The sequence below is a fragment of the Danio aesculapii genome, chromosome 3 (genome assembly GCF_903798145.1).
Source record: "Danio aesculapii chromosome 3, fDanAes4.1, whole genome shotgun sequence".
NCBI classification, from domain to species: Eukaryota; Metazoa; Chordata; class Actinopteri; order Cypriniformes; family Danionidae; genus Danio; species Danio aesculapii.
In genome coordinates this window covers 8,582,132-8,595,474 of record NC_079437.1, presented here as the reverse complement: position 1 = coordinate 8,595,474, position 13,343 = coordinate 8,582,132, and the positions used below count along the sequence as shown (strand labels likewise).

At 35.6% G+C, this 13,343-nt stretch overlaps 1 protein-coding gene across 1 annotated transcript in view; it reads left to right on the top strand.

Moving 5' to 3' along the window:
- Positions 1-13,023, top strand: part of LOC130217111 (uncharacterized) — a 45,855-nt gene extending 32,832 nt beyond the window's left edge. The window contains exons 15-19 of the mRNA XM_056449140.1: positions 6,515-6,580; positions 6,696-6,791; positions 7,032-7,130; positions 12,112-12,157; positions 12,283-13,023. Coding sequence (XP_056305115.1) covers positions 6,515-6,580; positions 6,696-6,791; positions 7,032-7,130; positions 12,112-12,157; positions 12,283-12,322 — 347 coding nt within the window. The 3' untranslated portion in view covers positions 12,323-13,023. The remainder of the gene's footprint in view (positions 1-6,514; positions 6,581-6,695; positions 6,792-7,031; positions 7,131-12,111; positions 12,158-12,282) is intronic.
- Positions 13,024-13,343: the final 320 nt, after the last annotated feature.

The window sequence follows — 13,343 nt, the reverse complement described above, 5'->3', positions numbered from 1 at the left end:
TTGGATCAAGTCGATTCAAACGCACCATATGACGTCATTGACGCTATTTAGAATTTTTTGCAAAACCTACTTAAAGGAACTCATCCTGACCAGGTCGGCTAACACAGCTGTCAAACCCAGCACTAATGTCAACTTTGGTCTTTTTAACATACGCTCGCTTTCGAGTAAGGGGTATCTTGTGCAGGACCTCCTCTCTGACCATAAGTTTGACTTTTTATGAAACTGAAACTTGGCAGCAGCCAAATGACTTTAGTTCCCTGAGTGATGCTAATCCACCGGGGTTTGTTTATATTTCTCGAGCACGTGACTGTGGCAGAGGAGGCAGTCTCACGATAATTCACCGCGAGAAATGGAGGATCGTGTCAGTAACCATTCCTACCTGTCAATCATTTGAGGTAACTATATGTCAGCTCTCTAGACCAACTCCCACAATCATTGCCATTTTATACCGCCCACCAAAGCCAAATAATGAATTTATTGCTGACTTCGCGGCATTCATGACTCATCTTTCTACACTCTCTTCTTGGAGATTTTAACGTACATATGGACAATAACAACAACACTCTTACCAAAGATTTCACATCCTGTTTAGCTAGTTTGGGACTTCAACAATACATAGACTTTCCCACACATGATAAAGGTCATATTCTGGACTTGATCTGCTGTTCTGGTGTTACACCTGATAACTGTAAAGCTAACTCCTTCCCTTTCTCTGGTCATATGCTACTTTCATTCAGTGTTAATCACTTACTTTCCTAATGTAATCCTTCACGCACAATATCATTCCGAAAAATGAAGGACATCAACTTGGACACTTTATCTTCTGATATCAACAGCCTTCCCAGTACTGACTGTCTCTATACACCAGATGAACTGCTCTCTCACTACAACAATAACCTTCATAACCTCCTAAATAATCATGCTCCACTAAAAACCAGGACTGTTTCATTTACTCTGTCTGCACCTTGTTTCTCTCCTGCTCTTAGACAATTAAAATCGAAAGGACGTCAGCTTGAAAGACTACAGGAAAACCAATCTCACTGTACACAAGGACATGTATGCAAATCACATTCATCACTTTAAAGACTGTAATTCTGCCCATTCCCATCCCATTCATCTTAGGAACAGTCATCCAGAAACATGGTTTTTCCTACCACTGCTATGCTGATGACACCCAGCTATACCTCTCTTTTCACCCTGATGATCCCTCGGTTCCAGCTCGCATTTCAGCCTGCCTGTCAGACATTTCACACTGGATAAAAGATCATCATCTCCAGCTTAACCTCACGAAAACGGAAATGCTTGAAGTTTCTGCCAACCCGACTCTACACCATAACTTTTCAATCCAGATGGATGGAGCAACCATCACTACATCCAAAATGGTAAAAAGCCTTGGAGTAACGATTGATGACCTACTGAACTTCTCTGACCACATTTCTAGAACTGCTCGATCTTGCAGATTCGCACTCTGTAACATCAGAAAGGTCCGACCCTTCCTATCTGAACATACAGCTCAACTCATTGTTCAAGCTCTTGTCCTCTCCAAACTGGACTATTGCAACTCTCTGCTAGCCGGGCTACCAGCTAGTTCTATCAAACCTCTTCAGCTGCTTCAGAACGCAGCAGTACGAGTGGTCTTTGATGAACCCAAAAGAGCACATGTCACTCCGCTACTCACCCGTTTGCACTGGCTGTCCGCATCAAATTCAAAGCTCTGATGTTTGCTTACAAAGTGACCTCTAGCTTGGCTCCTTCTTATCTGTTCTCACTTCTGCAGATATATGTGCCCTCCAGAAACTTGCGTTCTGTGAATGAACGTCACCTCGTTGTTCCATCCCGAAGAGGGAAGAAATCACTTTCCCGAACTCTCACATTCAATCTGCCCAGTTGGTGGAATGAACTCCCTAACTACATCAGAACAGCAGAGTCACTTGCTGTCTTCAAGAAACGACTAAAACTTTAAATAAATCACATAGCTTTTCTATTCCCACAGATGATTCTGTCATTACCCCCTCCCTTCAGGTTAAGAGTCTGGGGGTCATCTTCGACAGCACCCTTTCATTCACTGCACATGTTAATAATATCACCCGGTCCGCTTATTTCCACCTTCGAAATATAAATTTACGTCCTTCCCTCACACCTCATTGAGCTGCCAATCTTGTTCATAGTTTAGTCACATCCTGTTTAGATTACTGTGATTCCCTTCTGTTTGACCTCCATAATAAAACTCTTCATTAATTAAAACTGGTACAAAACGCTGCAGCCCGTATTATCACAAAACCCCCTCTATCTGTCACATCACACCCATTCTACAGCAGCTCCACTGGCTTCCCATCTCTTTCAGAATTAATTATAAAATTCTTCTTCTCATTTTTAAAGCCATCCACAATCTCGCTCCTCCATACCTTGCTAATCTTGTTCATATCGCCACACCTTCTCGAACACTCAGGTCTTCTTCTATTCACCTCACTGTTCCCTCTGTCCACCTTGTCACCATGGGGAGCAGATCCTACAGCCACTCTGCTCCTCAGCTTTGGAATTCACTTCCTCCTGACCTCCGTAACCCGACTGCATTTTTAAAACAGTTTGTATTGTATTTTATTGTATTTTATTGAATTTTATTGTGTTTTTATTTGAACTGATTGTTCTAGCTGTCCTGTATGGTATGACCTTGAGTGTCATAAAAGGCGCCTTTAAATAAATCGCTTTGTTATTATTATTATTAATATTATTATTATTATTATTATCCTAGGCAGTTTGTCTGATTTTCACCAAAATGTAATCACATTCAAGTTAATTGCACGATTCGTTTTTGATTAACTTGTGAACAAATTTTAATGTAAAGCTTGCGAAAATTGATTTAAGGTGTAATCTCTGTAACTCATTGACCTATTCACACCAAACTTGGTGTGTGTAATCGCAGACAAGCAGAAAACAGACTTGCGTTCTTGTGATGACCGGTCTTGCCAGGTGTCCTCTGAAGAACGAACTTGGGAGACCACGAGAACAGAGAACGCGTCCTTTGAGAAATGAGATGCTGCACTCTTCCTGATGGTCACGTGACCTTTACACATTTTAAGTGGAAAATTATTTAAACATTACAACATTCATTCAACCATTTATTGTTTTTTTCCTTTTCAAAATATATTCTACACATAAAAACATTATAAATATATGTAGCACAATATAAATAAAACCAGATTTTAATACGAATTTTCAGCAAACAAACACCCTTAATGTGTTTATTTCTTTATTAAGATGTGCATGGTAATGTTTATAGTCACCTTTTCATTTAGGAAAACTCCTGAGGTAAATAAGTTATATCTCTGAACTTTAATAATAAATTTAAATAAAATGCTGCGCTTCCCACCTCCAGTCTCAATGACTTCTGGGACTTCTAGCATCCTCCGTTATCAAGAACACATGCAGGAAGTTTCACACGTTCTCTGTACTTGCGTTCTTGAGCATTGGAACTGAACTTCGACAGCTGCTAATGACGTTACACAAGAACACGAGGACGCAAGAGCACTGAAGAACTCATATTTAGAAACAGCCATTGTCTGTTATCTCTGTAACGCATTGACGTATTCACACCAAACTTGGTGTGCGGTTTCACTTCATGGTCTGAAGTGAGCTGCAGCATTTTGGCACACTTCCCCCTAGTGGTCCGGAGATACAAAAAAATAGCTTTTTTTGCTTATAACTTCTCTACCCTTCGTCCAAAATTCAATCAAAATTGGTTAAAATTGGTCTCTTTACATCCAGTGGAGCATGCCGAGTTGAATAATGTCTGAAGCCACTTTTCCACTGTCATGCACTACCGTTCTAAGAACAATTCGGTTTGGCTACAGTTGTTTCTCCACTGAGCCTGGGACGGCGCAGCACAATTACAAACCGTTCTCTTAGACAACCGTGCTGAACTGTGCCAGATTCTGTGTGTTGACGTCGTGGCTCTGTTGCCAAGCTACCACAGCTGCCTCAGCGGAAGCACGCTAGTCAGACATCCACAATAAACTACACTACATTTAATATAAAAAAATGATCCAGATCTAAATGATACAGTTTGAAAAGGGTTTTAAAATCATAAAGCCTATATAATTACAACCTGTATATGCACCAATAAACTAGTCAAATGGATGAATAAATAAAAATAAATATGGCTTCTTAAATGTCTGTATTGCTTTTACTCAAAAATATCAATACGAGTAATTTTTAAAAATAATTTCAGCTATAGGCCATTATATGATTGAGTTATACATAAGTTGTACATTTATGGGGGCATGTAACAAGTTTCTGTGTTTTTGTTTTTTTGTTCTCTGTATCGATCTTTAACATATACTGGGCAGCTACGCAAATATTTTTTAAAACGTCAAGCAAGAATTTGTCTACAGCTTGTTAATTATGAAGACAAAAAATAATTAAAATAAAAATTAAATTATAAAAATACAAAGATAAAAGAGCAGCATTTTGCTAAATATAATAGTCCTTTATATGCTTTATATCATGCTATGTGTCGTTTCATATTCGTTTTTTATTTCACTTGCTGCATTCGTTATTTAATGTCTGATTACTGAAACAATTAACAGCCATCGTTTAAAAGGTTATATTTTACCATCAAAATGTAGTGTATTTTATATCATTATCAACTTTTGATATAAAACCGCTGTGTAATTTAATTGATTGTTAAAATGAAAGCATGTAAGTGTTATATTTTGTATTAGTGAAAGTGCCTGCTCACTTTTGACAAGGCCTGTCCAAAAATATATTTCTGCCACTATAATACAAATGCACTATTATTGTTGCATTATCCTTGTTTAATTTTTTTTATCTACAGAGATTTGAAATATATTATTTATTTCCCCTCCAGTCATTTTCAACCATCACGTTACATTTTGGTAATTTTCCCTCAAAAATAAAATTTACCTAGAGCCACTCAACATATAACCTCTAAATAAATAAGGGTGCTGTGACATGTACCTATATTTAGCACCCCTATATGAGAGAGCGGCATAACAGTGTTCAGTCACGCGGTTGCTTTTGTTTTTATGAACATAAAAAATTGTTTCGGCAGTTATTTAAATTGAATTAAAGGGAGCCGTTTGCATTACCAAGGCGACTACTGATGCGTTTTGTGTAATGTTTTAAAGAGCTTTGTTGTAGCATGACAGTGGAAAATGAAACTGTATTCGTGCTGTCTGGCTCGGTTTGGCACGGAATGGATTGGTATAAAGAACGATTCAGCACGATAGTGAAAAAGTGGGTTGATTTTCCTAGGTCAGCCATTTTGGCCATCGGCCATTTTGAATTTTGCTAAAAATTGCTATATTTAATGGATGCATTGGCAAATTGCTATGAAAGTCGGTATGTGTCTTTGGGACTGTGTCCCAAAAAGTTTTGTTGCAGCGCCACCTTTTGGTCAAATTTTAAATGTAAAAACAATATTTCGAAAAATGCTAATAACTTTTGCCATCTAACCTTAAGTCAAAAAGCTACTTTTTTAACTCCTCCTACATCTTTTAGTTGATTTGCACCAAATTTGACTAAGATCATCTTCAGACCATGCTGACAAAAATGTATGCAATTTGTCACCAACAAATTGCATACAAAATACATCTGAGGCTGTATCTCTGCAATAGTTAGAGGTAATGACATCAAATTTTAGGTCTCTCATTGTGTCATCACACTGACCACACCATAAAAATTTGGTGACAGCGCCACCTATAGCAAGAATTATACGACATTCATTAGCCATTATTAATGAAACTTACACATTTACAAAAAACACAGATACTAATTATGCCATAATCTGCCAAACTTCCAGTCTGCCATTTTGATTTTGTCCAAACCATTATTTTTTTTAAACTCCTCCTAGAGCGTTGGTCCAGTTTTTACTAAATGTGACTCGGATCATCTTCAGACAAAACTGTTGTCATGTAGCACATGCACAATGATGCAATGATGTAATGCTGCCAGATGACATTACAGGCTGAATCACTGCAATGGTTTGAAGTATTGAAATCAAACTTAAAGTGTGTGATCTAGACCTGACATTGACCAAACTATGTCAGTTTGAGCCACCTTCTGGGTAAAATTGACAAACAATTAAAATCTATCAATAGAAATCATACAACATTTAACAAATGACCTTTGGTCTTGTTAGTTTCCATGAATCATACAGAGAACATTGATATAATTTATTCCCAAATTGACAAGACTTCCTTTCCACCATCTTGAATTAGTTTGAAAATCTGTTGTTTTGAACTCTCCATAGATCTTTGCCCAATTTCCACCATATTTGGCTCAGACCATGCTGAAGTTATAGAATTTTCTAGTTGCTTGTTTGTGATATGGCTGCCGGACTGCTTGGCCCCCGATAATTGCTGCTTGCAGCTATATTTATTGTTGTTGTTATTTTTAACAAACAAGTTGTCTGTCTTTTTCTCATACTAGTATAGAAAAGATCCCACAATAAGGTCATATTTTCTGCTCATCTGTCTGAGTTTTGTCTTAACAGCAAATGAACATTTAGAAAATCGGAAAGGACGACAGACTGACATGAGCCAGCAAGGATCAAACACATGTATGTGTTTATTCTATATGACATAAAGCCAGTTAGGATAAAACTGGACAGAGAAGAGATCTGTGTAATGAGTGCAGCTATTTAATCATTTACCTCTTGTGTGTGTCTGTTTCAGTGTCTCTCTGTAATGAGCTCATGTACATGTTTGGAGCTGTTGGTGTTGTTTTGTTGAGCTCTGTTTCACTGACAGCAGAACTCTTCCTGAAAGAACGTGAGTGAATATCATATTTTAAAAATGATTATATATTGTAAACTGTATTTTTATGGCACTAATATTTTACTTAAATTTTACTATACAACAATTTAATGTATGCAAGTATTGTGCTGATAATGAACAGAACACAGATTGGTTACAGATTTTACAGCAGATATTAAAAATAGTTTACCATTGTGTTGTGAATTATCCTGCATGCATGTTTGTCTTCAGTCTTCTGTAATTGTAATACTTTAGAAAATGGAGAGCGTGTCATTGAGGATCTGAGAGTCATCGTCTTCCCTTCTGAATCTGCTTTTGCCTTTTATTGCCTGGTTTTACAAATGCTTGTTTGCTGTAAGTATATTTTAATATCTTTTTTCTTGTCAATCATTTTGTTGTTGTTGTTGTATTTATTGTTGTTGTTGTTATTGACTTTTGCCTTAGCAAGAATAAAAGTATTAACATTTTTTTAAACTGAAAATCATATAAAATGAATGTAAAATTATTTGTAAAGAACAGTTTTTAATCATCTCTTGTTGAATTATGAAGTTTTATCTTTTATCTATATCGATCTTGCCAAAAAATAGCCATAAGTTGCTGATGTGGCAATAAACAAACAAACTTTAGCCTTTATTACGGTACAGGACACACTGCAAAAATGAGTAGTAACAAAGAGAAAGTCATTAAAAGCTTTCTTAGATGACACAGTCTAGTATCTCATTTCGAGATCATCCATCTGCAAGATGTTTTCCATGTTGTTAGTTTGCACCACCAAAATTATTTTGCCTTAATTTCCTCACTCTCTTTAATTGAAGCCTCTCTTCTGTTAATATTATCTCATGAATATTCAGCCAAGAAGTGGTCAGAAGCCAGTTACTCTTTAAAAAATAAACATCACAAACTAATAATGTATTGTAATGATAAGGTACACAGTTAATGCTGATCATTGACTAATAAATCACTAGGTATATGGTGGGTCGCTGATTTGTTTCTCTGTAATGTAATGTAAATACTGTGCTCTATTGACCAATCTAGAGACTATATTCAAACTACAAAAAATACATACAGTTAAAGTCAATTATTAGCCCCCCTGTTTCTTTTTTTCACAATTTCTGTTTAACGGAGAGAAGACATTTCTCAACACATTTCTAATCATAATAGTTTTAATAACTCATTTCTAATAACTGATTTATTTTATCTTTGCCATGATGACAGTAAATAATATTTGACTAGATATTTTTCAAGACACTTCTATACAGCTTAAAGTGACATTTAAAGGTTTAACTGGGTTAATTAGGTTAACTAGGCAGGTTAGGGTAATTAGGCAAGTTATTGTATTGTATTGTATAATGATGGTTTGTTCTGTAGACTATTGAAAAATAAATTAGCTTAAAGGGGCTAATAATTTTGGCCTTAAAATGGTGTCTAACAAAATTAAAAACGGCTTTTATTCTAGCCGAAATAAAACAAATAAGACTTTCTCCAGAAGAAAAAATATTATCAGACATCAGGGGCGTAGTGGACATAAAAGTGGTGGGGACAGCTGTATGAAATCCAAAAGTTTACATTCTTAATTACCTGTTTCTAAATAGTCTGTCTCTAAAAGTGAGGGGGACATATCCCCCCCGTCCCCTCCCGGTTGCTACGCCCCTGTCAGACATACTGTGAACATTTCCTTGCTCTGTTAAACATCGTTTGGGAATTAATTAAAAAAGAAAAAAAAATTCAAAGGGGGGGCTAATAATTCTGATCAACTGTATATGTTGAAGCAGAGATCAGGGTTTCATATTACATTCATATGTACATATCTAAATATACATTCAAACTAGTTTTACTTGACGTTTTTTACATTTTATAAAGTCTACATCATCTAATTTAATGTGATTTCAATTTTGGTCAGTTGTTTATGAACTAGGGCTGGGCGAAATGATCACGATATCATGTTTCATATCATTCGATATCGATAATTTTTGAATATTTTTTTTTACAATACATTTAGGAGTATTAGGATTTATTTTAATCTACCCACTTCGTTTAATTTACCAACATTACTAAGGCAAATTGATTTAATAGTCAAAAGCAAAAGTATTTAAACAAAATATCTGATCTCATCATAATAAAATAAACATCAGTGTTAAAGAGACTCTTAAACTCAATCAATTAAATGTTACAAAGTGTTTGCAATGGTAAAGCGTAAATGCTGAACAATCAAAACAAACTTTAAGGTGTGAATAATAATGAGACAGTAAACCTCAAACTGTCAACAACACTAATTATGATCATCAATTCTGAGCTTTGAAGTAAAGGAACCAGCCATCATTATTCAAATATATACTGCAACATTACAAGGTGTGAAGTTAGATGACTATATTACCCCCTATGCTAAACCTTTAGATGAGGAGCTAGTGGTTGGGATGCACAAGGAACCTAAAAGCCACTCTGGCGACATCCTTTTTCATTTACAATCTCCTCACTTATGCAATAGGGCACTCATTTTCGCATGTGTTGTTATTCTGACCTGAAGTGATAAGCTTATTGGCATTGCTTACAAGCCGTGCGCTAGCAGCCACATTTTAATAAAACTATAGCACCGAACCACAATTTTATTTTTTACCGATATTAACAATGGTGTTTAATCAATAAATATTGAAACAGATTTTATTGCCCAGCCCTATTAAGAACTATTTATTTATTAACTTTTTTTAATCTATTGTCTCCCGTCACATAGGGAAGTTTCTTACACCAGGGTAAGTTCAGATTTTTACTCTATGCAGCTCTCATGTATGATTATATACATATGGAATAACTGACAACAGGTTCAACAACTTGAACTCTGAGTTGACTTACTAAGAAATTAAAAACTCAGAGTTCAGAAAAGCTAGGTTAGGTCAATTAACTTTGAGTAGACCAACTCAGAGTTAAGCGCGCACACCGCAACTATAAAAAGGCATTATCAGTAGAGCGAAGATATTATGAGTGACCATGGCAACATCTTAAAAAAAAGTGATCAACATTTCTTTCTCCAGCTGAACTTGAGGTGCTGATGCAGAGTTATAGCAAATATGAGCATATATTTAAAAAAAGCAACACCACTGCATCAGTGAAACAGAGACAGGTAGTGTGGGAAAACAGCTGCTCAATGCGTAAGGTTACATTTAAAATGTTTAAATATTAAAATAAGTAATGTATTGTGTGACGTTTATTGACTTTTCACATGAAAAAGTGGGGAATTGGCCATAATTTTGAAGTTATTTCAGATGTAACTGCATTTAAAATTACATAAAATAGATTGCTGCATAGTTTCTACAACAAATTTGACAAAACAAGAATGCAGATAACCTTAAATCAATGTTCTGTGGAAAAGTTTAACACACGTTAATCGTTAACAACCGTTAATCAGTTTTAGATAACATTTCTAAAATTGAGTTTTTAATAGATGTAAAAGTGCACTTGTGTGTGTTGGCCTCTATTATTGATCAAGTGTTGAGGTTGAAATGACATTAAGAATGTAAGCAGAACTAAACAATAGTTTTTAGAACGAGTAATAATCCCATTAATCTAGTTACAGTAGATATCTGTCAGTGAATTTAAGATAATTATTTATTAAAAAAGGACAAGCCATTCTCGTGCATGACTTTGTTCTTTGTGTAACTGAAATCTAGGCAATAGCTGTTTCCATCCAAATATGTTAATTAAATTAATGTGCAAAACTGGATTATTGCATAAAAGACGTGTGAATAAAGCAGCGTTTCCATCCAACGAGTCAAAGAGAACAAAATCATCACTTCCTGATTAACTGGCGGCAAATATCAACAGTAAAAACAGAATTTACTGCAGTAGGAGAAGCTGCGTCAATCTTTTCTTTATTTAATAAATTATTAGCACCTCAGAAGACAATGCAGAAATGCAATGAACGCGTAATGGTGTTTGAAAGCATCAGACACGAACCACAGACGCTCTTGATACACTCAAGACGCTCTGGAGGTCAATAATAATATAATAACATTAATACTGAAACAGTTAGGGCATTTTAGAATGACCAAAACAACATTTCAGATGTTCTACAAAGTGCTCAGCCTGCTGGTTTGTCCGTTTACACACATTTTATCATCAAATGATCTCTTATAACAAAATCCCATGACCTTTTTTAATGCACATACTGGAATTTGTTCAGTAAAGTGTTTCCATTGTAGTTTATGCGCATCTTTTTTAATGAATAAAAGTTTATCCTACTCAGTTATGCGCGTGTTTTTTATGCGTATTTTCAAAAGTTATGTGCATCTTGGCATTTCCATCAAATGCACATAAAAGCAGGTGGGTGGAAACGTAAGGTGAGAAATACCGCTTTGTCTTTAAAAAAGGGGAGGAGACCAACAGAATCTCTGAGTTTAGAGATTAAAACCTGCTCCTGACCAGGTTAGGTTCACAGAGTAAATTACCACGGTAACTGACTCTGAGTTAAAGTTACCTCTCTTTCAGAAACAGGCTTGACTTACCCTGCTCTCTCGAGTTTAACAAACCTGCCATTTTGAAACAGAAAACCCAGAGTTTCTCTCATTTCAGGGTTAACTTACTCTGAGTTTTCACTTAACCTCCTTTCTGAAACGGGGCCTTGGTCCAATAGTACAAAAGACAGACAAAACAATACAAACCATACAAAATATATATATATAAAAAAAAAACTGTTATCCCAAAATTTCATCAAAGGTGACTGATAACGCACCTCAGTAAGCCTTGGGTTTATCAACAACATTAAAAATGCTATTCTGAGAATTCTCCAATTGACAGATAAACTTATAGATCAAATTTCTCATCAAAGCAAAAAATGATTGAACTTTCCCCTTACAGACTAATTAATTTGCACTACACCATCTGTTTTTTAAGAAGAACTCTCATACAATCATTGTATACATCCCACAGCTTATGAAGAAATAATTCAACAGTCAATTATTCCACTTCTACAACTGTTCACACACCTAATGAAGCCAATTTTAAGAAGTTGTATTTCAGCATTTTGTCCTCAAACTGCTTCTGTGTATAGCACTATAGCTTATTAGTTACTCGCACGTCTCATCCAACACCTTCTGTTGTGTTTTAATGTGATTTCTAACTGTTGTATCTGTGAAATAACCGAAATCATTCAGTGTAATGATATAGAGCTGTAATATGCTCAAAACCTGCCGGAACTACTTGTGTGTTACTAGCTGTGTGTTTATATGAAAATAACTGCGCACCTTAGAATGCTCAACAGCCAATCAGAAGCAAGTATAAAAGCATAAAACACATTCAGCTGTTTGTTTCAATGTTAAATCCATTGTTTTGTTTTCTAATGCAGATCAACAGACGGTCAAAGTGACTCCCCTCAAAGACATCAACCTGAGGTAATACAGTAATATTATATATGAAGTATCAGCTGATCTGCAGTATACAGTGAGGGTTGTCGTCATAGTGTGGAGTGATGCGAGTACAGATGTGCTGATGACAAATAACAATGTTTTGTACACAGAGCACAACAGAATTGTGAAATGGAGACTATCCGCATCTGATTCTGCTGTTTCACACTGACTGCGGTGAGACTTTAATTTGTACAGTTTTTCAGACTCTCTGACAGCCTTTTCTGTCCTCTGGTTCAGGAACCAACAAAGACTCAAAACAAAATTGTACAGCACAGGATTTGGTAACATTCTCAATTCAACCCTGAGCAAACACTATACTGTATAACTACAGTAGTCAATATTTGAAGTAGATTAAATGGTTTTCAGAATTGTTTTAAGACAGGAATGGTCGATTTGTTTTAGGACAACTCTGGTTAAAGTTTTTGATCCACTTCAGATGTTAACGTCTGTTGTGGTTCTTGTGATTTCTTCATGTAAAAATCTGTTGCTTTACATGCAGATAACCCCCAAAAATGGTCTATAATACATACAAATGTATTGAATGTATTGTACAGTGTACTGTATCATTTACAGATATTATGTACATGTGAATGTATTGATCTTTGAGTGTTTTATCAGATAACTGAACGTGTGTTTTGTAAATATTTGTGGATATTGAATGCTTTGTGATAGTTTAGTTCTGTTTTAGCTAACAGTGCCAAATCTGTGCAACAGCAGTATATGTATATAATATTTCAAATGAGCAGCAGTTTTGTAAAGTGTTTGGACTGTAAGTTTGTGTAAGTGCAGTTCAGTATGTGTACTGTCTAGTCTTTAAGACCTTAAATATGAAAATAAAGCTGTTACATTTATCTTATTTGTCTTTAGTTTCATTCCGTTTGTAATTTAGTTCAATTCAATTCAATTCACCTTTATTTGTATAGCGCTTATACAATGTAGATTGTGTCAAAGCAGCTTCACATAAAGGGTCATAGTAAATAGGAACAGTGTAGTTCAATTTGTAGTGTTTAAGTTCAGTTCTGTTGAGCTCAGTTCAGTGTGGTTTAATAATCACTACTGAGAGTCCAAATATTGAAGAGCAAATCCAACGATGCGCAGCTCTACAGATCCTGGACCATGCAAGCCAGTGGCCACAGCGGAGAGGGAAAAAAAACTTCACTAATGGCGGAAG